The 25606-nt window shown below is 39.6% G+C and overlaps 1 protein-coding gene across 8 annotated transcripts in view; it reads right to left on the bottom strand.

Annotated features, from left to right (window-relative positions):
• Nucleotides 1–25332, bottom strand: part of LOC137278513 (neural cell adhesion molecule L1-like) — a 29940-nt gene extending 4608 nt beyond the window's left edge. For 2 of the 8 annotated variants that reach the window (XM_067810885.1, XM_067810891.1), the window contains exons 1-11: nucleotides 21851–21977; nucleotides 11115–11216; nucleotides 9406–9511; nucleotides 8464–8657; nucleotides 6828–7019; nucleotides 4183–4317; nucleotides 3521–3617; nucleotides 2502–2689; nucleotides 1738–1896; nucleotides 1169–1312; nucleotides 427–741 (exon numbers count right to left, since the gene is read on the bottom strand). In XM_067810885.1, the coding sequence (XP_067666986.1) occupies nucleotides 427–741; nucleotides 1169–1312; nucleotides 1738–1896; nucleotides 2502–2689; nucleotides 3521–3617; nucleotides 4183–4317; nucleotides 6828–7019; nucleotides 8464–8657; nucleotides 9406–9511; nucleotides 11115–11175 (1591 nt within the window). In that variant the 5' untranslated portion in view covers nucleotides 11176–11216; nucleotides 21851–21977. Of the gene's footprint in view, nucleotides 1–426; nucleotides 742–1168; nucleotides 1313–1737; nucleotides 1897–2501; nucleotides 2690–3520; nucleotides 3618–4182; nucleotides 4318–6827; nucleotides 7020–8463; nucleotides 8658–9405; nucleotides 9512–11114; nucleotides 11217–12970; nucleotides 13118–13436; nucleotides 13467–13580; nucleotides 13722–21850; nucleotides 21978–25291 lie in introns of those variants that run through there. The other 6 variants (XM_067810887.1, XM_067810884.1, XM_067810886.1 and 3 more) reach the window with 6 other exon arrangements.
• Between the last annotated feature and the right edge of the window lie 274 nt (nucleotides 25333–25606).

Below are 25606 nucleotides of genomic sequence, written 5' to 3'. Positions count from 1 at the left end.
TAGTAACCGGTAAAGTGTTGCTTCACATTTCTCTCAAATAATGAGTGGGAAAATGTGTAAAGTGTTGTTTTACACCAGTCTTAATAGTGAACGAAAGCTGTTGTTTTACGCCACTCTCAATCAGTAAGCATAAAGTGTTGTGCTACACCAGTCTCAATTAGTAAGCATAAAGTGTTGTTTTACACCACTGTCAAATAGTAAGCATAAAGTGTTGTTTGCACCACTTAACTCTCAAACTAATGTTTCAACAATCTTAACCCTGTTCTCTTGTTGATTGTTACCACCTCACATCGCTTTTGGAAAGAAAATCCCTGTATTACAACAAGTTAAATTGTTAGAAAAAGGATCCTAATGTTACGAGTCATCAGTGATTAGGGTTTGATTTTGTCTTATGTCGAACTGAAACAAACAAACAGAGTGACCCACCTATCCAATCCTCTAGGACAATTTCAATGACTACAGGACGAGTTTCAAAGTTGTGGTACAACACTCGGCTATAATTTCCTTCAATCTGTTTGTACTCCTCATCGCTCAGACTCGTAGTGTTGATGTAGGTTTGGTCTGAGACGTCGTCGTAGATCACGTGTGGGGGTAGGTCGGCGTAATAGGTTTGATTCTTGAATTCCCATCTGTACCTGAGGGTCATGCCCGGGTCTGTGGTTCCCCTCACAGTTAGGTTCACCAGATCACCTTTCGTAATACCCTGCCTAAGCGGGGGATGGGTAGTCACTTTGATTGGCTCTAGAAAAGCATACATATTTCTTACACTGAAACATTGCTTTACGAACAAACTACACGGATGTAAACAAAGTCCATTCACCGTAATGTGTACGGATCAGCCTCAAACTGCTTAATAGAGCCGCTTTTAGAAATATTAAAGCAATATGACATCTGAAATGGGCTTGACACATTGTACCCATGTGGAGAATCGAACCCGTGTCTTCGGCGTGACGAGCAAACGCTCTTAACCACTCAGCTTCTCCGCCGCCATATTGATTAATAAAGAAAGTTTGATGTATATCCCGTTAGGTATCATAGTGGTGGTGAGATATGAAATCTCGATTCTTCCACGATCATGTTGTCTATTCATTTTCTTAATATTGAACACCCTGTTATTGAGCACGCTTTCGTGATTTGAGAATATGTTGTTAAGGTCGAACTGACTTACCAATGACATTGAGACAACCATTAGCGAACTCCGAGCCAAATGAGTTGGTTACCCGGCACTGGAGGCACATGATGTCGCCTGGCTTCTTCAGGTCTCTTACGGTCACAACACGGTAACGGTCGCTGAACTCCATCTTTCCAGTCTCTAGAATTGCAAAACCCATGCTTCAACTTAGCACTGTACTTGGACTATGATTTTTAGTGTTCAGTGTTATATTCTTTACTGCCATGGTCTTACCCTCGATTCGAATTGTTACTGTTAGGATGCCAAATTGGGACCTTATTCTAAAGCAGACAATACATTGTCAAAGCGTGTTCTGACACTTCTAAATTCCATTCTACAGCTATACATACATTATATAATATCATACGTACATAATATCAACAACAGTACAATAACACATTCACAGGGTGTCACAGCCAAAACGGCAATAATGACTTTACAAATAGGGTTTATATCTTGGAGTGTCCATGTTTCGGTTATTACTTCCTAATTCGTACAGCACAGACGCGAACACTCGTTGTAAAATGCCTAGAACGACACTGCATACAACAGAAGGTAAGCTGTACCTGGAAGGTTGTTGATGTTGATCTCAACCCCATTTTTTAACCACACAGGTGCATTCAGCTCAGCCTCGGAACGAGCCGAACGGGCCTTGCAAGTGAAGATGGCATCTCGACCCTCAGGAATGGTCTGGTTGTGAAGACTCTGTTCCCAGATAGGACCAGCTGCAACACGATATATTATAATTAAATATGCTTCACATCCCTACCATCCTCAATGCATCTCCACACACAAAATTCTCAAAACATAACACCATACATTATCCACCAACATTCCATGAAAGACTTTCAAAGAAATCATATTATCACAGTCGTCACAATCGGTCCAGCACCCTCATCATCAGTCCCTTGATCTTTAGTAACCCATGCTTGCCGTAAGAGGCGACTAACAGGATCAGGTGGTCAGGTTCGCTGACTTGGTTGACACATGTCATCGTAGATTGATGCTCATGTTGTTGAACAGTGGGTTGTCTGGGCCAGACTCGGTTATTTACAGCCCACCGCCATATAGCTGGCACATTGCTAGGTTTGGCGAGGACCAATTCGTCAGTCAACCATTCAATCCTTGAACACTTTCACAAGACCTATCACACCGACATCAACGCTCTGTCTACACTTATTAAACCCCACAATCATAAATCATCCTAAACAGGTTCATCACATATCTGTTGGAACCAACGCCTTGTTCACCAAGGATCACACTTCGATTAAAGCAGTAATCCAATGGGGTCACCAAATAGTATGTTGAGGAATAGCTTATGACAACCTACATGTTACGTCCAGGAAGATGGTCTCTTCAACCTTAGTGGAACTGGTCCCGGTGCAAGTATAAATGCCTTCGTCATTCTCTGTTATATTAATGATCTGCAGCTTCATGTTGTTCTTGACAAGTCTGTACTTTCTGTTGGTTGTGATAGGTTCTTTCCGCAAATCCAGCCACTGGACAGACGGCATAGGGCTTCACATATAGGACAGTAATAAAAACACATGACACTTCATCGTAAAATTACAGCTTGAAAATAGCTCTATTTCAAATCATTAAACACCTGAAAGACGCAGTCTTGGACGGGTAAATCAACCAAATGTTTGATCGGCATTCTTGAAGTTGATGAGCTTTTCATAAAGCACACGACAAGACCCTATCGATTCGAAGTACATGTAGTCCTTCCAGTATATGATCAGTTAAATAAATCACTAATGAACGGCTGATGTAATGTATCATCAGCCCAACTTTAAACCATCAGCATAGGCTATGTTGTTTTATTTTTGTTGTGTATTAATAGGCTACAATACCTTTGATCATGCACATTCGATGATCAATGAACGAATAAATGACGGATTGTAATGTTAGTACTTGTACTTGTACAATTTGTATGTATTTAGTGTTCTTTTCTCAGGTGTGTCCATTTCCCCGCCCAACAATTCGCTCCCGTGACTTATCGATATACATGTACCTAACATCATGTAATGTCTACAGCCATATATTGCATGCTTCTCTCAACGTGATTCCGAGGTAGATGACGTGGTCCCTGACGACTGAAATCGTGTTTCTTGAAGTTTGAGATTTATAATTTCTTAAAGTCTTCCCAAAATATGATTCTTTTAATTTTAGTAATCGTACTTGCTAGTTTACTATGTTCTTCCACAACGCAATCAGTTATTGTGTATGGGAGCTTTGTCAGCACTATCGTGCAGGACACAGTATACGTGAAGTTTCTATTACATGTACTTAGTTCAGTCATATATCCACAGCGCATCCTTCTAATGTTACGGAATTGCTGATACTTACAATCCGCTGAAAACACACTCCATTTCAGCAACCTGGCCTATGAGAAACTGAGGATTGACGGTCTTGTAGACAGACTTTGGAGGCACTTGAGGTTTGACTACAATAAAAACCGATTTCGTGGAACAGCATATCAGAATAATTGTCCACAAGATCTCTCTCACTTACATACCTTTCGCATTGTTTATTATTACAAACGCAAAAATCCGGGTCAGTAACCCCTTAGCAAAACAGAGTAACGGGATCTGATGGTCAGGTTAACTGACTTGGATGGTTCACACATGTCATCACTGGATTGTCTGGTCTACTTACAAACCGCCGCCATATACCTGGAATATTTCCGAATGCGGCGTCAAGCAACTAACAAGCAAAACAAAGAATATGCACGACATTTAGCATCACAGTAGACCTAACATTAGGTTATTATTTAGAATAAGAAAACCCTTTTCATAAAATTTGAGAGGGGTTAACTTCTAACAAGCTTTTTATAGAGTAATCTACCATTATTCAGTACCGACTATAAATATTCTAGAACGCCATGTCTAACTGCAACATGTATACTGCTGCTTTAAACCAGCAACTGCGTCTTAAAAATGCCACTTTTTTTCTATAAATCGAATACACTGACGGATTGACAAGAGACGGATTTAAAGGACAATCCTCACCATCTATCGCTTTAACTGTCAGCTTGTTTGGACTGCCCAGCTGGATGTTGTCGGGGTTGTCAATGTACATGGCGCACTTGTATATATCAACAGCTGTCTGGTCGGCCATTTCCAAGTAGATGAAATGCAGTGACCCTTTAAATTAAGAGGTCATGACAGTATCCTTGTATATGTGGTAAATGATTATTACTTGTGATGACTTTCTTGTATATGTGATGAATGATGATTAGGAAACTCATTCCCTTGACTGTTTTAGAGGCATTGCTTGAAAACGGTATAAGAACCCATACCGAAACGTCTCCATTGTGAAAATAAAGAAGTTGATCATCCATAAAATTTGTTCCTCCACCTTTATCACTTTAAAAATTTATACGAGGGTTGGCTGAAAAGTTCTAAGCCTGAGTGGTTTTTCCTCACCAGGTAGAGACAGGTGTTTGCCACCAATGAGGACAATCATTTAGTGAATCATAGACACAAGAACTACAAACGTACTAATAGTTTTACCTCAACTACAGCTCTTTTGGTACACCTACTCTCTGAAATCATCAGAAATGGACAAAACTGAATAAAGGGCAGTCATCAAGTACTTGCAAAAGAAAGGGATGTCCCCAACACAGATACATGCTGACATGGTCTCCACTCTAGGGGATGATGCTCCTTCATTTTCCACAGTAAAGAAGTGGGCTGCAGAATTTAAGCGTGGCAGACAAAGCCTTGATGATGACCCACGCTCAGGAAGGCCTTCAACAGCAACCACTCCAAAAAACATCACGCGAGTGCTCGATATGTTGATGGATGATCGACGATTCACTACTCGACATATTGCTAGTGTAGTGGGCATCTCTCATGAGAGGGTTGAGCATATTATCAACAACGAATTAGGAATGACTAAAGTTTCTGCAAGATGGGTGCCAAAGTTCTTGACAGCAGAACAGAAACGTGTCAGGTTCCAGACGCCCCTTGACAATTTGCGTCGTTTTGAAGCAGATCCCGATGATTTTGTGGCACGATTTGTAACCATGGATGAGACCTGGATACATCACTTTCAACCAGAAACAAAACTACAGTCAAAACAGTGGAAGCATCCTGATTCACCAGCTCCGAAGAAAGCCAAGTCTGTTCCTTCAGCTGAAAAGGTGATGGCATCAGTCTTTTGGGATTCCAGGGGTATTCTGCTCATTGATTATCTTGAAAAAGGTCAAACTATCAACGGCAGATACTATGCTGATCTACTGCACCAGTTGCGAGAAGCAATCACAGCCAAACGACGAGGGATGATCGCTAAAGGTGTCCACTTCCACCAAGACAATGCGCCTGTTCATAAATCGGTGGTGGCCATGTCAACAATCCGCGATTGTGGCTTTGAACTCATTGACCATCCTCCTTATTCACCTGATTTGGCTCCTTCTGACTTCCACCTGTTCCCCAAAATGAAAAAGGAACTCGCCGGTCGCCATTTTGCAAGTAATGATGACGTCATTTCCGCTGTGACTGATTTTTTTAGGGTAGCTGAAGAAGATTTCTTCCTGACCGGGATTCGGGCCTTGCAGCATCGCTGGCAAAAGTGTGTGAACTTGGAAGGGGACTATGTTGAAAAATATATTACAAACATGGACTTTGTAACTTTTTTTCACAGTGAGGCTTAGAACTTTTCAGCCAACCCTCGTACGTTAAACTTGATGATTAGGAAGCTCATCCCTTTGATTTTAAAACTTATAATATTATCCTTGTATATATGCTAAATGATGATTATGAATGAGTATACAGAAACATCGTATAGAACAACTCGTCTCCGTTGGCGATCAATCTATAGTAAAAATACGTTTCTGATAAGCCCCAGCAGGATACTCGCAGGCATGGCCCTGTCAAAATGCTGATCCTTAAGATTGGTCTGCGTCTACTCGTCATCAACTCTGTTAGATTTTATAAAGCAACAAAACCTTTCCTGTATTCTTAAGCAGTCTCCACAAGAGTCCATTTTTCGAGCAATTAACATTCAGTGACAAAACGTTCAATGACAACAGGGTGGTCTTACTACGACTCATTTGACAATGTCTAGAAGGCGTCCGACGGTTGGTCCAGATTTGAACCACTTGTGATCGGTCGTCTTTCAGCATGTGAACTATCGTCTGTCACTGTGTGATCCATGCTCTGTCGCTATGGTCTGTCGCTATGTCGCTATGTGATCAACGGCCTGTCACAATATGATCCATGGTCTGTCGCCATATGATCCATGGCCTGTCGCCATGTGATCCATGGTCTATGACAGTGTGATCTTTGGTCTGTCTCCGTTTGAACCATAGTCTGTAACCATATGTTCCACGATCTGTCATCAAATAATCCATGGCCTGTCACTAAGTGATCCTTGGTCTGTCACCACCATGCCCTTGCTTACTGGTTTCATCAAAGTGATACAAACCTTCTCCCTGAAAACCACACCCCTGGGTCCCGATCCATTACACGTTCCTAGCGCCACGACATTCGTAAACCCATGATGAACTGTTGAGTTAAGCTAAGTCGTAAGGTTATGAACACTTTGGGCATTGGGACCCTGAGGTGTCTGAATCATTGTTGTAAACACGCTGATGTAGGTTAAATACACCCGGGTTCATATAATCACAAGAATAGAAATCATGCAGCATTACCTTTTTCGTCAATATAGATTCTGTCGCCTTCTTTAATTTGTTCCTGGGCGCCATCCACTCCTTGACGGAACCACATGAAGCGTGCTGGGGGATCGCTCGCTGGAACATCACCACACTCAAGACGAGCGTATCTCCCCTCCGACCCATTGACGGGTTTTGGTTTAGCGCCGCTGTCAGCCCAGCCTTTCAGAACTTAAAACCGCAATACTATGATTAGGTCAAACAGGATATGCTCAATAAAAGGACGTGTTTTTCACATCATAAACAAAGGATTGTGCATTGTAATGAAGGACGATGCCGTATCTCATAGTCGTACTGACCCTGGGGAAGTAGGGGCTATTATGTTATCAGTTAATCATACTAAAGAAGGCCTGCTCTTCACCAGCTAACCTTTTAATCAAATTGTTATATTATCGTTGCAGCAGTGGATATATCCTACGTACTAGTGCCCACGTGAAAGGTTATGCTAATGTTGATGTTCCAACGACAGAGCTGCGGTATTAACTATCTGTACCGCGAAAATATTGGGAAAATGTTTCTTCAAATACGTATACAACTATTTGAAAAAAAATAACAAATATCAAATCTGCATGATTCACTCCTACCTACGTATTTATACAAGTTGCAACCAAAGCTGAAAGTTACCAGCAAGCAGTAATTAGAAGACACACTTATAATCTTAAACTAGTACTAACGGTAGTTGGTGTACCTCAGAGTTCTGTACTGGCACCTTTGATGTTCATAATATACAGGAATGATACTGTAGACGATACAGACTGTAATTTTCGACTGTCAACTGTTTTATAAATAAAATAATATCGCTTAAGACGTAAACAGAAGTTACATACATAAATCATGTAGTTTGCAATTCATAGATTACTGAGGTCAGGTTTGGGACAACTGCACCCATGAACAATCTGTTTAACTAGAAAATCTAAACTACAGCTTCACATGTTGAACATAATTTGTGATAAGAAACAAGATTTTCCCGCATTTCTCATGTCTCATGTGAATTCTTTTACTTTCCAAAGTGAGTTATTTCAGACTAATTTCCAAGCATGTATTATACACATTTGCGTGTGTTTGTTTGTGTGTGTGTGTGTGTGTGTGTGTGTGTGTGTGTGTGTGTGTAGTCTGTCTGTCTGTCTGTCTGTGTGTCTGTCTGGTCTGTCTGTGTATTGTGAAATCAATCTGAAAACATCCTCCATGCCTTTATTAGCCGATGTTTCCATAAATTTGCAATGATTTCATGCACCGATGCACATCACTCATACAAAGCTGGACCAATGCTTAGTCCCTGAATATATATAATTTTGATAATAACAATTAAACCGATTTAAACTGACAAGGAGGCCCAGTGCGTAGGGACATTCCAGAACCTGAAAAAATCTCAACTTGCTTTGCTCAGCATTGCGGAGAGGACAAGGTAGAAATTAGCTTGGTTCGGGGACTGTGAGACAGACTAATACCGAAGAAATAGAGAAAGACGTTCTCTATTTCTATGCTAATACAAAGAATTCGCTTCATCAGGTCTTTAAGATGTTATAGTTTTGTACTTGAGTGTTCACTTATTTTATCGACAGCTTATAGCACGAAAAGCGGTAATGAGCTCTGTAATCAAAGGGGAATAACTCACCGATTTCTTTTAGGGTGGTAACGGGTGACATGGCTAATGGGTACACACCCGGACCAACATTATTCTCCCCTCCACACTGGTACTCCCCTTGTTCTCTGTTTGTGAAGCTGGGTATAGTCAGGTTGCCGGTTGTACTGTCTACTTTCACATAGTTAGTAGATGTGATCTCCTTTCCGTTGAAGTACCATTTGTATCTGGAAGAAGAAAGATTCCTTACTGGCTACAGAACAATTATCGACATATTTTAGCTGCATTTACAAAATTCCTCCACAGTTCGTTAAAGTAATGAAACAGAATTATTATGATACTTGTTAACTATTAACCGATGTGTCCATCCCGTTCACTGCCACCGTTCGCGTTTATATAACGAGACAGTAGAGAATCATGGCAGTATCCGTATAAATCGCCATTTCAGAATTTCTCATGTCATTCGTGATATAATATATTATTAATATCATGAAGTAACCTCATATTACGTATTGTGTGACTAGTTGGCTGGTTTACGGTTGTTTCATCAGGAATGAAAAATTAATGCCTTTGTGAACTTGAACTTGAGATTACATACGGATCGTGTGACATCCTCCCAACTAAGTTTAAAATAAATATAGGATTCGTAACTTTATCATTAATTATTCTCGAAGGTTACTTACCGTGAATAATTTTCTTTTGTTGCATATAATTGTTTTCAAATACCATGGGGAAAATACTTGAATTGTAATTGACCGGAACTGCGCATATGTCATATTGATGTATTGGCGATAACTGTTCGCCAGCCAGTAAAATTCGTCAAAATTTCGTCCAAACCTCGACTCACAACATAAGTGCCATTGGGTCTCAACACATCATAATTAATGAAAACTACAGATATTTATGGTATTTAAATACTTGTATTCAGAGTCTATTTTACAATCCATAGCCTATGGTATATGTTATTTTGCTTACGTGACTGTGGGATTTCCCGACGCCCTGCAGTGGAGAACAACGTTCGAGTTCCGCTTCAGGTACTCCTTCGTCTTGGCTTCAGGTTTTATTATGTGTGGGGGAATGCCTATAAAAACAAAAAATGTAATAATCACAGAGAAGTAAAACATAATGACATGCCTGTGCACAGGACTTGTCTGTGATGGCTCATTTGTTTTTCTGTCCGCAATTGTGTTTGTCATTTCTGAATCCACAAACGTGTGTCTGTCTAACCATGTTTGTTTGCATACGGTCACGTGTGTCTGCATACACATGTGTCAGCAATAGTAATTTATCAGCAATAGTAATTTAACATAAGATAAGATAATGCTTTATTATCCCGAAGGAAATGTGCACGGTTAATATTGAAAGCACAACACAACAAAGGATACACACGCATAAAGTCACCAAAACACCCAGACATATGCCCAATATTACTAGAACAGCAAACAACAACGCCAAAGATATCAGGTATAGAAAAATTATGAATAAATATTAAAGATATATTATAAGATTTTGAGCTATATAGTGGCGACATTAAATGTTTGCTGGGGAACATTAGCACTAAAAGTTTATTAACATAACAGTTTGAAACAATCGATAAAGTATTAAAAATGATTAACAAACATTAAAATAATTCATTTAAAACACGTATGCTTGCTGGGATGAAAGAATTTCGGGCCCTGTTTGTTCTTAATACGGATTTGCGCAGTCGAAAATTGAAGTAGGACATGAGTTGTGTCATTTTATAGTTGACGTGGTAAAACCGGACTTCCTAACGATCGTCGAGAGATCAGTTGTCATTGATCTTCACTTATCCACTCATATCATTTCCACCACTAGATTGCCCTTTACTCTCACCGGAATCTGTTTGGCCGGATAATCGAGGTAATTCTCAGGCGTTGACATGTTATGTGTGGAACAAAGGTGAGTAGTACACCTTAAATTAAATAACAAAATGTCTCGACACAGAGTGATGTTTGCTGACTGTTGTCCATTGCAACAGGTGTGGACAAGTCACAGGTGGATCAGACAATGTTACAACTGAGGATGGGTTGTCGGCCGTGCCTTGTCCAGTATTTGCTCCAGGACAACATGGCTGCATTCACCAGCATGTGTGACCTACCAGTTGTGACTCCCACAATAGCCTTGCCTTGCTGTGTAATTCTATACTAGATTCTTGTGGTGTTAATATACCTGATTCTAATCATTTCCATGACTTGTTCTCATTAAATTCCTCAGTCTACATTTTCAGGATGTCTATTATTATGGTCTACTTGGAGTTTTAATTATGTTTGTTCCTGTTTACTTTTCATGAGTTTTCTTCCCACTAACAATTGCACAAAGGAATATGATTTTGCGTTGGGAAAGGTGGCGAAAGGTGTTTCGAATTCTACCATGACCATAAAAATACTGGATTGTGATTGGTTAATCAAAGTCATTCAGAGGTGTAGAATCACGTTATGCGTTCGGTTTTAAATCAAATTTAGAGCTATTATAATTTCGTTATATACCTCCCATTTTCCAACACAGTATGTTTATCTTCTAATTATACAACTAGGTATGTGAGAAATAATAATATTTGCATCCACTAACCTATCGCTATGCTAGTCACCTATCATCTTGTTTCGTTTAATCTTGAAAGATGTAAATTTGACTAAACTGATTAAAGAACCTAAAATACGTCTTACTCTGAGACGCCACGCCGGATAGTGCGGCCAGCAAACAAACGATGGAGACGACAGGAGTCATTGTATCGCTTGACCCCACAAAGAGTGTCCAACTCAGGGAGTCTGAAATAGAACATTGGACATAAGAGACGCTTGTAACAAACAATATTCAGGCTTTCATTGTAGATGTTGCTAATCATGCATTGACATCTATCAGCTGCAATATATGTAGCATATAAATTCAGGTAGGAAATGTTTTTATAGACAAAGTGTGGGTGTTTCCTGATACATAACAGTGAATGTATGCAAGGAACGTACAGGTATGCAGGTAAAACTGTAAGCTGCACAAGGTAAATATGTAACACGGCTTGTTTTTCAGCTTACTATGTACGTGTGATCTATAGATCCTATCCTATAATTGTATTTACAAGGTACATAACCCATACTGAAAAACAGAAATAAAAAAGTCATATTTCTGACTTATACTGTAACGACACGTCGGTAATGTTCAGAGGAATCGCACTGAAAAATAGATTTACTAATAGATATAATTTCTCTGACAATAACAAATATGCACTTCTAACTTTGTTAGGCAGTCTCAGCAATGAATCAAAGAGAGAATTTGTTGAAATTAGGTATAAATTATGATTTAGTATATCACGTGGCTGTCCACTTGAATATTAAGAATTCTATATCATTACAACATTCCACTGTGACACTGAACCAGACATAGTAATCAACAAAGGTTCAAACAGTCATGCTGTATTTTACCTGTGTCTCTTGATTAGTAACAAGGTAGAACAACTTGGCTGATCATTAAAACAATATTATTATAATAATACATGTCTTCAGGCATCACTACCAAGCATGACATTCCGTGCTCCCGTCAGTTGCGGAAAACTATTTCCCTTATTCCATCATATGCGTTCCTTAGTTCTTTTGTCTATCAGTCTATATGTCCATAGGTATATCTACCCATATCTACCCATCTATCCACTCTTCTCTCTATCTATGTCTATACAGCATTCACGCGAATTCATTTATTTGTTCAGACACTTCACTACATCTCACGTTTTCGCCTTAAGGTATATCAAGGTGTTCAGATTTTTAAAGTTGTATATGTTAAATGTTATGTTTTCACCGTTGTATACTGCGTAGGTAAATATTAGTCTGCGTATGAATCTACTCTGTGCAGGTCTGTCTGTCTGCCTTTTGATAGAAACAGCTATCTCGTCAACCAAACCGCTTCGTCATCCATGTGTCTCCGGTCTTACACCAGTCTGGAGTCACACACAGTGTTTTGATGTATAACCAGGTATTGGTAGCATCGTAGACAGTTAGCAACGTGAGGTCAAGGTCGTACGGTAGATATTTCAGGGTGGGATGTAACGACGGTATGATGTTTCTGATCTACATCAGTATTTTCAGGATCTGATAAATACATACGGAACAGATCATAACCATTTCTTTACAAACACACGATACTGTTTGACTCGCAGTATTTCTGCTTATGGCAAGGCTGCATACGTGTTGTCAGTGGTGCTGAGTTGTTCTCTACCCCTGTAGATATGCTTGCTGCAGCAGATATTGTGTAATGATAGCAGTTCAGTCTAGACTAACAGCACTTGGTATAATATATCATATCCCTCTCTTGTGTAATGCATTGGTTAATACGTGAAAAATAATAAAAATGCATAAAACAAACGATATACTTCCTCAGGCAATAATATGCTGTAGTTAGTAACACCCAAAACACAAACGTGAGATCTCAATGTATAGTAACGAAAACACACGCCCATATCGTGAAACCAACATGACCATGAAAAATTACACCATGTCATTTATCTTATGAGATTAGACCCTTCCTTGTTACTCACCTGCATACAGAAATCGACTACAGGTAGGCCCTGTGAGGCAGAGTTTCTGCCATACCCGTTCTCCACGTTCGACAGGCTATGAATGAGCCGCCCACTCACTATGTGAAGAGAAAGCCATGAGCGTATACACCATGGCGGGTGGCCTTGCAGTGGAACACTAGTCACCAGTATTTTTAAATGCGATAAAAACCTTCACTTTATAGTTTAATTTTAGGATTTATCCATATCTTTCATGTATGCTTCCGAAACGAATAAATATGAATAACCATTGACCAGGAAATATGATGATCACTAAACAAAGAAGGTCGTCATATTTTACACATTATGAAACGTGTTTGGAGTAGTTGGGTTCCTTTTAATGTGCAGCATTACTTCAACTGTGAACAGCCAAAGATATTGAATATGAGTTGGCATGATGGTTTAATGTGACCGAATGTTATTTTGCAGTTATTATAAACATACGTACCTTTTCAGTGCACGGGTACAGCGTATTCCGTTAAAAAAATTCTCTGGCTTCTGATAGAAAATGGTCATAAATGTTATAATGTTATAAGTTCAAAGAGATGGGCTTCACAAACTAAAGTAACTGAGATGTCCAAGTCACGTTAACCTAGTTTTGCATAATTTACATCGAATCTATGCCGTTATTGTGCAAACTGCCTGGCGAATGCGCGGCTGGTCAATAGAAGATCATGGCGTCACTGCAACACCGCGAACATGTTGTGCGATTCAAGAGTCGTTCGTTGTGACTTAATGATATTTAAACTACAAATAAGGAAATATTTCCTGAAGGGCACAGGCATTTTGGATACCTGATATAGTCTACGTCAGGAGGTTTGTTTATTTTTAGCAAAGGATGGACAAATGTGTGCTCCTATGTTATACAGCTGAAAAATGTAAGTAGCCCCAGATGTGTTAACGCCGATGTATCACTGCTGATACCGCAGATGCTGCTGTTGCTGTCGTTGCTGTAGCTGGATATGAGCAGTTCATGCATTAGGAAATACAATTTTATTCAAGCTGAATATGCTGAAATCATGCAGGTACCAAATATAAAAGTGTTAAAGAATACAACATATTCACTATCCTCGGAATACAAATTTATTTTTGATGCAAAAGGAATAAGAGCCATAAGAATTGTATAAAATTGTATTATTGTGAAAATCGGTTATGACATCAGCTGACCACGTACGTTCATTCGATCTCAGCTCGTGTTAATTTGATCGTTAGAAAAGAAATGCAAAATCTGATAGTTGTGAGCCCTTTTGTTAAGTACGCATTGTTTTTGTGGGGAACATATTACGGCTAAATAACTGACGTTAAAGTATAGCAATACGGTTTTTAAAGTCTTAGGTGTTGGAGATGCTTTTGGGGGTTGCATCTAAAAATTATATTTTCCTAATAAAGATGGTAACACTTACAATAACATACACTTGTTAGTTACGCAGATTCAGTTTAGAGCACGCGGCCTAAGCAATGTATCAAAGCGACTGTATTGCAATTTGATGCAGATAATGGCTTACTACATCGTGTGGTTGTTCACACGTGTACCCCCAGCAAAAGTTGGATTACTTTGAACATTCAACAGATTAAATATAATATTTAATATTTCCAGTATATCAGCATATATTTTCTGGTGTAATGAGAAGATAAGATTGCTGGTCAAGAGGAATATAGTCTGATTATATATTAGAGTTAGGAGGATGTGTACCTTTTTCTATTACTATGATTTATGTTTTGTGTAACAAGCATGTATATTTCATGCCCAGGTTCCGCTGAAAGTTTGTCATCGTATCCCAATTGTGTAGATCGATGCTCGGGATGTTAATCACTGGATTGTCTGGTCATACTCGATTGTTTACAGACCGCTGGCTGGAATATTGATAATTATTTTAAAAACCACCCAACCAACCAACCAACAGCAGAATCAACGACACTTCTATGGTGGTTGATAAATTTCACCTTGAAAAGTGATGGTCCAAATCATACACTATCCATTTCCCCAATTCTATGCTATCATTTGCAATAGGCCTTTATCACATAAATGTGTCGGTTGGGGGAATAATGATACAACGACCCAGTGTTTATTCATGCTAGAGTGCTCCATGAACCAATATACAGTAATGTGGTCTAGATAATACTTATGATACACATCATTTACTTGACATTAACTAATGTTCAAACGGTATCTTAGTAATGTGATTTTCGAACCCAAAGATACATTTACGCTCTTGAGTTTAGAACCCCTGGAAACTGCTCCTTGCCTGTCCTGTGTTAGCACCTATCGTGGAATCGGGGAAGGAAAGTTAATATTTTTACACTTTGTGTATCCCATTGATGACTTCCGACACAGTTTTCAAATCAATTTCTGCATATTGTAATCCAGTTAATTTTACCCCTTTAAGACATGTGTAATATGTCCTTATAACGAGGTGAAGGGTATAGTCAATAGTTGAAACCACTATTCAACACAAGGGTTAAATAAAAAAAATATCTGTATGTGCCAGTACCTGCTCAGACCACAAGGATTTGATTTAGTTTCACAGCATGAGAACCTTTGCACGCATAAACATTAAGAGTCTCGAGTTTTGCACTTATGTGTCGCGTTGTCCCAATAGTCTGTCTATAAGTCGTGCCAGCTTACGGAGTAATGTGTGTGGGTTTGTTTGTTTGTTTTTTTCGCTTTTGTAAGGGTTTCCATCAGTAACTGCTGTTAAACCGGATTGTGTTGAATAAACAGGTTTGATATATTTACGTGGCATGATCAGGTCACTGAGATAACATTGTCACTTAGAGGAACACTTTGTCGAGAATAAATAGAGTAGTTCTGAATATAGGTTGCTGCATCAGCGTTGAGTTGAGTTGAGTTGAGTTGGGTTTTACGTCAGGTCAGCATTATTCCAGGAATATAGCGACGAGACCAAGACTGACGTCATACACAGCACAATGTCCAAATGGGTTTCTTGAAAAAACATATATTCATTACATTATTATTTACAAACAGAATATGTCACCAGATTAAAAAACATGCAATTCCCCATTCACATTTATAGTCACATTATAGTTATATTGCCCTGATTTTCATATTGCGATGGACTACAATCATTTAAAAGATATTGCAAAACTTATTTTGATATATTGCCGAAAAATATATTAATATTAATATTCATATTCCAAACAGGCACAAAGGAGGAACAAAAAGAGGAAACAATAATATTATTTCTAAAAAAAATTCATAAGAGTTGCCTGTCTGCCTGCATATCTAATCTTACCTCCCAGTGAAAAATATCAGCAAACTAAATATGTGCAGCCGTACTGGAATTTTAGAATTTAAATACCGATTTTGTATCTTTTTAATTTTCCTTTCATTTTACATGCTTAATACGTAACACGAGTTATTGTTAATGTGTCCAGTTGTTTTGTTTATTATAGGGATGATGCTGAACGATATCATATTGACTTTCGAATTCTGAGGCAAAGATCTACCCCGAAGTTCTTTAGAAGCTGGACATTTGTGATACTTTCTTCTAAATCCACTCACTATACAGAAGAAACTTCTGTAAGACACAGCAATATTTTGATACCTCCATACGTTAATCTTTAAATGTCAGACACCAGCTCGGAATTTGACCAGCACTTTTAGAAATATACACTAAACGCCAAAGCTTACCCTCCCAACTTTATGAATTACTGAAAAACTATCATGTTAAAGGTTTGTTAAAAGGCATTAGCTTACAACATGGCTAAACAACACAACTTTATGTAAATAACAAAAACAAATTCCCAAATGCATTCATATTTGGGATAATTTTTTGATAAATCATCATTTTGTAAAAAATCATTCCCATGATTTTAGTTTTTTCAAACATTTTCTGCTGATTTGCATTAATAAAAACTAGTAAAACGTGTCTGTGATATTGTGAACAAATGTTTAGGAACATGTAGAATGATTTTATAGGGTGGAGAGAGAGAGAGAGAGAGAAGAGGGAGAAAGACATTTGGATGGTGCCAGTTTATCAACTTATTCAGCGCTACAGAGAAACCTAGAAATGGGAGTCCACGTATCACCACGCCAGCTGGAGACAGGTACCTCCGCCATTAAGGAAGGAGGGTAACCTTACTTTTGGTGTTTAGAGTATATTCCAAACTGGAAGACAGATACCCCTCTGACTCAAAGAGATTCTCATAGTCTGCATATAACTTATAACGTGGACTGTCTTCAAAAGTTGTCCAATTTTGGTAAAACAGAATATGTGTTTATCATACATTAGCAATTTGCCACATGATCTTAGTTGCAGTTGCACCATACTTAAGACTCCCCGTCCCCACTGTGTATGGCTGCAAGCGAGTAGTTTACAGGTGAACAAAGTGATATAGAGCCTTAACGTGGAATATGTAAGTGAAGTATGGTTACAAGGTTTTGCGAATGTAATGGCAAAGGCAGTATAACGTGATTTCCATGGTCAGTGTTGTTTGCTTCAACAGACCGCACTTGACTGCACTGAGTAATTACTGTTACTGTATGTCAGTGATTCGTCTAGATTCAGCTGCGTGTTAACATGAACCACTGCTAGATGAAACAAACACGATTTAGGTGATCTCATGTGACCGCCAGTAACTAAGATCCTTGGCTAGAATGTCATCATACAGTACACATTTGATAGGACTTGAGTTTTTATCATATATGGATATCATATGTCCCATGATGAAACAATAAAAAAGTGAATTATGAAATGGTCAGTGAGAGACAGAAAGGCTCTACTCATAAGTACACAAATAAAGGAAAAGGGTCCTTTTGGGTCACTTACTTCCTCCAAAATGTAACATATGAAACCGTCCAAGCCCACAGAGTTTTAAGCATTTGGTAATACATTTGATACTTTTGCTCTCACTTATAAAGATACCTCCCCGCCTAACATGTTACATGAAGTCAACAGAAATGTAAGTATATCTGGCACTTTAAGAGATCTTTTATTTTGTTGCTATGGAAGTCAAAGGCACACGGTTTAAAGCTAACCCTGCATAACCAAATATATTGCGGAATCTGAACCATATCGCAATAAATATTGCACAGTCCAACAATTAATGACACAGATTAGATTAAATAAGATGCCCGCTCACGCGGGGCTAGTTGGTTGACGACGGGTTTCTACATTACGTCATATCCGGTCCGGATCAATGATCCGTGCTTGACATCTTAGAACCATAGATAGTATGTCCAGGTACGAAATTTAAATCGTGTGGAGGACGAAACGGTATTGCTTAACATTCAGTAAATACACATGGCAGGTAACTAAAATAGTACATACATTGAGCCCCATAACATATATCTCTAGTGTAAAATGATCGGTCTAAATGTTCCAGCAGTTGACGGGAAAGACATATCTATGACATACATGTACGCACCTCGGTCTACCCGCATAATGTGAGTCATTGTGTACATTTCAGTGTTGCTGATTGTGTTTGAAATGCAAGCTTACTGGGTTGATATGTTCGCTACAGCTATAAAAAATCATTGTCTCATAGGTTGTCAACTGCAGTTAACGAGGGCGTAAGTTTAGTTTTACACCGCATTCAACAATAGTCCAGTTATATGGCGTTATAGTGAAAACGATAGGGAAACTTTGATTTACTTTATCACTACAGGAGCCTTGTAACAGGCTGTCAAAACGGAACTATTTATGTCTTGTTTTACATTTACGTCCCATCCTGTTACCGTTTCACATTTACTTAGTGCAACGTCCCATTCTGTTATCGTTTTACATTTACTTAGTGCAACGTCCCATCCTGGTGCTACATTCCGCAAGACTACAGAATACGGGATACCTTCTGCAATCTTTGAAAGCAAGCGAGTGTACTTTTGGTTATGGTTATGGTATGGTTTGGGGTTAGATTTAGGGTAAGGTTTAAGGTTAAGGTAAGGTTTAGGGTTAGCATTAGCGTTAGGGTTAGGTTGATGTGACACTAAACAATATGGCTTGTAGGTATCTGGTATTCTGTAGGTGTACCCCATCCTGTTACCGTTGTCCGTACCATCGCGTTACCGTTGACACAGATGGTGTTGTGCAACAGTTTCTGACCAAGATCACAGACAGTGTTTGACCTCTCAGCAGGAATGGTAGGCACTGAAATAATCAACCATCTTTGAGATCATCCTGGCCAAACCATCCGACTTCCTAAACATCCAGTAACGAGAAGGTAAAAGCACTGAAAAAGGAATCAGTGGCAATGACGTCATCGGAGTCAATTAATTATCAAGTGCATACCAACAATTAGTCTAACAAAACCTTTTACTACACCAGCCATTCCCCTCCTTTTTGAAAATATCTCGTAATAGAGCTGACAATAATTGGTATTGTTTTGTAACACATATTCTACAGTGACTTGTGTAATTTTTAAAAGCTATAAAATTGTTCGTTCTGGAATCCTGAGTGATAAAATAAATATTTATAGATAAATGAATGAAGATGTACGCTTTACGCCATTCGCATATTTCCATTACGAGTGGAACCGTACCTTGCAGCAATGACACGGCTGATAGTAAACAATGATACTGTAGCCACAGCTATTGTTAAGTAAAACCTATCATGCACTTACAACAGGTCCACTCTTAAACAGATCCTTATCACTTGCGCAAATTTACTCGTACTGTTCATAGCATTTTACACTTTTTCACAGATTTGCTTATCAAGAACACTTAATTCAGCCAAAACAACAAGGTGTTGTCCGAGTCTGTTGTTATACTCTTCCAGGCTTTCACAACGGTTTCTGTTATACGTGCAGTGTTACTACCAGGCAGCAGTGACAATCATCATGTCTGATACAGCTTCCTACTTTACCAGCAATTTTGAAATGAACTCCTGTTTCCACAGGCTTCTGACGAGTTCACTGGTGAAGCAAAATACACTTGCAGTTCCACAAACAGCTAATCTAACTCACAGTCTTTGAATCACAATATTTTTCCTTCTGCCGAAGCTTTTCTGCAATGCAAAAGTTATACACGAAGCCCGTCTACATTCCCTCAGGTTCAGAATCTCCGAACTCACTGGGCTTCTTTTCAGGTTAAATGGACTCATTTGTTTCAATCAAAATAACATATTTTCAGAAACTGAGCGTCGGTCTAGCGACCACCTGGCGTCATAGCCAATTTAAGATGATTTTGAAATACATGCTTATTATGAAATGGGAATAATACTATGGTCCTCTCGTGACTATTGAAATGTTTTATGTTTATGTGAGAAGAGAGAGAGGGTTTAAATACGTGACTTCGGCCATATAGAAAGCTGGCGACTGAGGGCACGTTTTGTACCGAACTTCCTGAACATGACCATCGTCATCGCCTTACTCAACACGTCTGGCCAGTCATCATCACTGAACATCCTGCATCCACGCGTTCGACTCCTAACACTCCTTTCAATGAACGAGAGCTGACTTGGCTCTGAACGACGAATGGTGATTCAGCCTGCTCGACATTTTAAGTATAGTGACGACCGAATGCCGAAAATAGTAGACACAAGTGATTTTTTTCACCTTTCCTCTCAAAATATAAAAAAATATATAGAATCTGCGAATCCTCTAGATCTTATTTCATAAGAAGATTATAAGCTACAATCATGCCAAATGTTGTGTTTGTAACACGAAGTGTACAATCTGATCACTTACCCGCTGGGCTATAGGCCTACCCACATGTTCGCTCTGACATCACCGTTGTCCAGTCCTTAATCATCTATTACTAAATATCTAGTTTCTGACTCCAGGTTCAACATAAGCGTATTGTACATGATATGCAGCATGAAACAAACATATGTCACATAACATGTGCCATGATCATTGTTGACCAATAATGGGAAAAAATAAGAATGTCACTGAAGAACACCACAACGATATTCTGCGATAGCAATGTAGTATTTCTCTTGTAATTGTTGATTTCAGCGTGGTTTTATCCTGCATTCTCAACTCCTTGTGGGGCACACATGGAAGATACAAGTGAGTGAGTGAGATTGGTTTGCGTCGCTTTAGCAATATTCCAGCAACATCACGGAAGGGACACCATACATGTGCTTTACACATTGTACCCATGTGGGGAAGAGAAAACAGGTCTTCGACGTGACGGGCGAACGCTTTAACCACAGCGCTACCCCATCGCCCCTGGTAGATTCCCTGGTTGCTGTGAAATGGTCTGGGGTATTTACTAAAACCGGTATGTCTGAGGAAGATATTCTCACATCTCACTAAACGTCTCCCTCTTTGATTCTAGACCAAACAAAGCAAGGACAGATTGTATGAAATGGCACATTGACAACCAATCACCATGTCCTTTTCTACACCCGTCACACATATGAACATTAACATCATATGCTCGCTTGTTCAACTCAAAAACTTCGCAATCAGTTTTGGTTTTAATGAATGGCGTTGGCAAAATCCTGTTTTTCTACAGGTACCAGGAAACGCAATATATCATTCAAAAAAGTAGGGGATATTCCACTATTTTGAGAGCATAGCACTAGCCAGTGCCAGTGCTAATGAGAAAGAGTCACACACACACAAACACACACACAAACACACACACAATATGAAGTCGTCTTGTTATAAAAAGCAGTAAGTTTATACGCTGTAAGTGTAATCGACATTAAACCCATATGCATAAGTATGTAAAACTGAATACAAACTAAAGAATAACAAACTAAACTCTCTCCATATATTTCAGTGATGAAAGCAGGTTATGATGTGCAAAGCATGGTCGTGACCTGCATCACTTTACCAGAGTACCTAAAACACGTTGAATGTGGTATTTACTCAAACATGGACACTTGAAGTAACGCACTGAAGATGGCAGTAGGTTATGTGTATCGTTATATGGATATAAGAGAGAAACCTTACCTGTATAGACTGATGGGTTCTAAACGGGATGTTCCTCAATACGGGCAACATGTTATATGTATACCTATTTGAGTATCCATGCAACAGTAAGCACGGTCATGTAACGCGGTATCCCCGGTGTGGGAGTAGCTGCAGGTTTGAAAGTGAATTCACACTTCAAATATTTCCTGCTGCTTTTCACAACGAACGTGTGTTGAACAAACATAGTTGTCAAAGGGACAATAATGACGAGCTGGATATGATTCAAGCAGCTTCGTTCTCCAGATCTGGAGAAAATACTGGCCATGATAGTGTAATGCTGGAAGTGTTATTGCTTCACCATTATGAACTATTTGCTATATCAAGACTCGCCTCACAATAACTGATATACAACAACTAATGTGTTTCAGTATATAAAGGCAGGTGTGTATGATCACAGTAAGTAATGTGTCGATGTACTGGGATTTATCTGTGTATCATTGCGTCTGTGTATGACAACAAACGTGTCTAATAGCTAGAGCGTCTGTGTACAATATCTAGAGTGTCTGTGTACAACAGCTGGATGGTCTATGTACAATAGCTGGAGCGTCTATGTACAATAGCTGGAGCGTCTGTGTACAATAGCTGGAGTGTCTGTGTACAATAGCTAGAGGGTCTGTGTACAATAGCTGGAGCGTTTGTGTACAATAGCTAGAAAGTCTGTGTACAATAGCTGGAGCGTCTGTGTACAATAGCTGGAGCGTCTGTGTACAATAGCTGGAGTGCCTGTGTACAATAGCTAGAGCGTCTGTGTACAATAGCTGGAGCGTCTGTGTACAATAGCTAGAGCGTCTGTATACAATAGCTAGAGTGTCTGTGTACAATAGCTAGAGTGTCTGTGTACAATAGCTAGAGCGTCTGTGTACAATAGCTAGAGCGTCTGTATACAATAGCTAGAGAGGTTCTGTGTACAATAGCTGGAGCGTCCGTGTACACTAGCCAATGAGTCTGTGCACAATAGGTAGAGAGTCTGTGTACAACAGCTAGAATAGCTAGAACGTCTGTGTACAATAGCTAGAGCGTCCGTGTACAAAAGCTAGAGAGGGTCTGTGTACAATAGCTGGAGCGTCTGTATACAGTAGCCAATGAGTCTGTGCACAATAGCTAGAGAGTCTGTGTACAACAGCTAGAATAGCTAGAGCGTCTGTGTACAACAGCTGGAGCGTCTGTGTACAATAGCTAGAGCGTCTGTGTACAGTAGCCAATGAGTCTTTGCACAATAGCTAGAGAGTCTTTGTACAACAGCTAGAATAGCTAAAGTGTCTGTGTACAATAGCTGGAGTTTCTGTGTCCAATAGCTAGAGCGTCTGTGCACAGTTGCTAGAGCGTCTGTGTACAATAGCTGGAGCGTCTGTGTACAATAGCCTGAGTGTCTGTGTACAATAGCTAAAGCGTCTGTGTACAACAGCTAGAGTGTCTGTGTACAAGCGCTAAATTGTACATGTTCAATAACCAAGGTATGTGTATGTACAATAGCTAGAGTGCTGTGCTCACTATCTAAACTATCTCTGCTCAGTAGCTAAAGAGCATATGTACAACAGTTAAGTGTCTGTGTACAACAACTAAAGTGTTTGAGTACAGTAGGTAGGGTGTATGTGTGCACTAGCTAAGGAGTCTGTGTGCAGTAAAGTGGCTAGTGTATAACACTGTGTTGCTGCACCAGAGACTAGTAGTAATGGAATCTCTACGTTTATCAGCACTTCAAAGCCGAGCCACAACTTCTCGCAACAGTCTAACAGCAAGTAACACTCAGTTTGACGCCCAGTGACGTCCACTGACACCCAGTTACATTCACTGACACCCATTCTGATATCCCGTCTGACACCCAGTGATACCCAGTGACACCCAGTCTAACACCCACCTGACAACCCAGTGATACCCAGTCTGACACCCAGTGATACCCGGCCTGACGTCCAGTCTCACACCCCACGATATCCAGTGACCCCCAGTCTCACACCCAATGATACCCGGCCTGACATCCAGTCTCACACCCAGTGATACCCAGCCTGACACCCAGTCAAACACCCAGTGATAACCAGTGATAACCAGTCTCACACCCAGTGATACCCTGTCTGACACCCTGTCTGACACCAAGTCTTACACCAAGTGATACACCCAGTGACACACCCAGTCTCACAACCAGTCTCACACTCAGTCTCACTTCCGGCCCGTCTCACTTCCGGTCCGTCTCACTTCCAGTCCAGCCCTATCAGTCTGTGTTCATTCAGTGGTTTGAGGGGTCTTACCGAGGGGCGTTGTGTCCTTCAAAGACGTTCTATATTAGCTTAATTTATACGAAGATGCCCATGTTAGTGGACGTCACGGGGAGGTATTCTGATTATATGTGAAACAATGCAGTCTTACATATGAATTCAATGTGTATATCGTGCAGCATGCGATCTACCGGATACTTTACACTATCATAGCAATAGTCATGTTGCATGACAACGATATTGGAACAAAGGAATGGACTGAAGAAGACTAACAGAACAAAACCCTATCTAAAGCATATATGCGTATCTGATGTAGAAGATCCTTAACACGCAAATATCAAACCCTGTTTTGATTTCATGAACAAAAAAAGATTCCTCAATGAGTGAGTGAATTTAGTTTGAGGCTGTTTCCAGCACCATTTCAGCAATGTCATGGCGGGGGAAACTAGAAATGAGCTTCACACATTTTACCCATGTGGGGAATCGAACACAGAGGCTAAAAGGTAAAATAACTTGTAAAATTACAACAAAGGTCTGTGATGACGCGGTATCGGTTAAAGAATGTCCTTCTCTACTGTTAGAACCCGTGCATACATCCTGCATTAAATGTTTTCTATTTTTTTATTTTTTTATGGGCAATGAACATCACGTCTCACAGTAATGAACCTCTTCCACGGCGACCTGTAAGCGATCCGGACAACAAAGTGATCGCCGAGAAAACCCTGTTACACAATAAAGCATTTAATGAAATAAATCGGTGATTTGTTTTAAACATCAACATGACGAAAACAAACACGACAGCTATTTATGCCTTCAGTTTGTACATTCCACGTGTAGTGCATAACACCCATACGTGTTTCAAGATACTGAATGCGAGATCCCTGGGGAGATGAATCAGAGTTTGAATCAGTGGTTCCGCCGAGATATTGATGGAATATTGATAAAAAGGCGCTAACCTAAACTCACTTACTAGGTGGATAAATTATATATATAGTATCAGCAGCAGCAGCAGTAGTAGTAGTAGTGGTGGTGGTGGTAGTAGTAGCAGTAACAGCAGCAGCAGTAGTAGTAGCAGCAGCACCAGTTACTAGTTGTAGTAGTAGAAGTAGTAGTAGTAGCAGCAGCAACAGTAGTAGTAATAGTTGTTGTAGTAGTAGCACTAGTATAAGAAGCAGTTCGCATTAAAATCGTGTATTGAAATATTACATACAGTTTTCTCTCCCATCCCAGTGGCGTACAGTTGAACACCACCTGTCCTCTTCAAGCAAGCAGTGCAAAAGAGGTAAATTTCAAACAAACCAGAACAGATCGAATAAAATAAGGGGTGTAACTGGAATAACTACTTTCAGAGTCTTGAAGGTACACAGATAATGTAATATATTGTCACTGGCATGTTCATAGAAAACGCAATTCAAGCGCCACACTTTTAAAAATAGCTTTTTGAGATATGGTGCTCTGCACACAGAGCAAAGACGCGTTACCACCATTTCAAAAGCAACACAAAAATGTGTAAACATGCTCTTCA

The sequence above is a fragment of the Haliotis asinina genome, chromosome 3, assembly GCF_037392515.1.
Source record: "Haliotis asinina isolate JCU_RB_2024 chromosome 3, JCU_Hal_asi_v2, whole genome shotgun sequence".
Classification (NCBI taxonomy): Eukaryota; Metazoa; Mollusca; class Gastropoda; order Lepetellida; family Haliotidae; genus Haliotis; species Haliotis asinina.
This window is presented reverse-complemented; position numbering and strand designations above follow the sequence as displayed.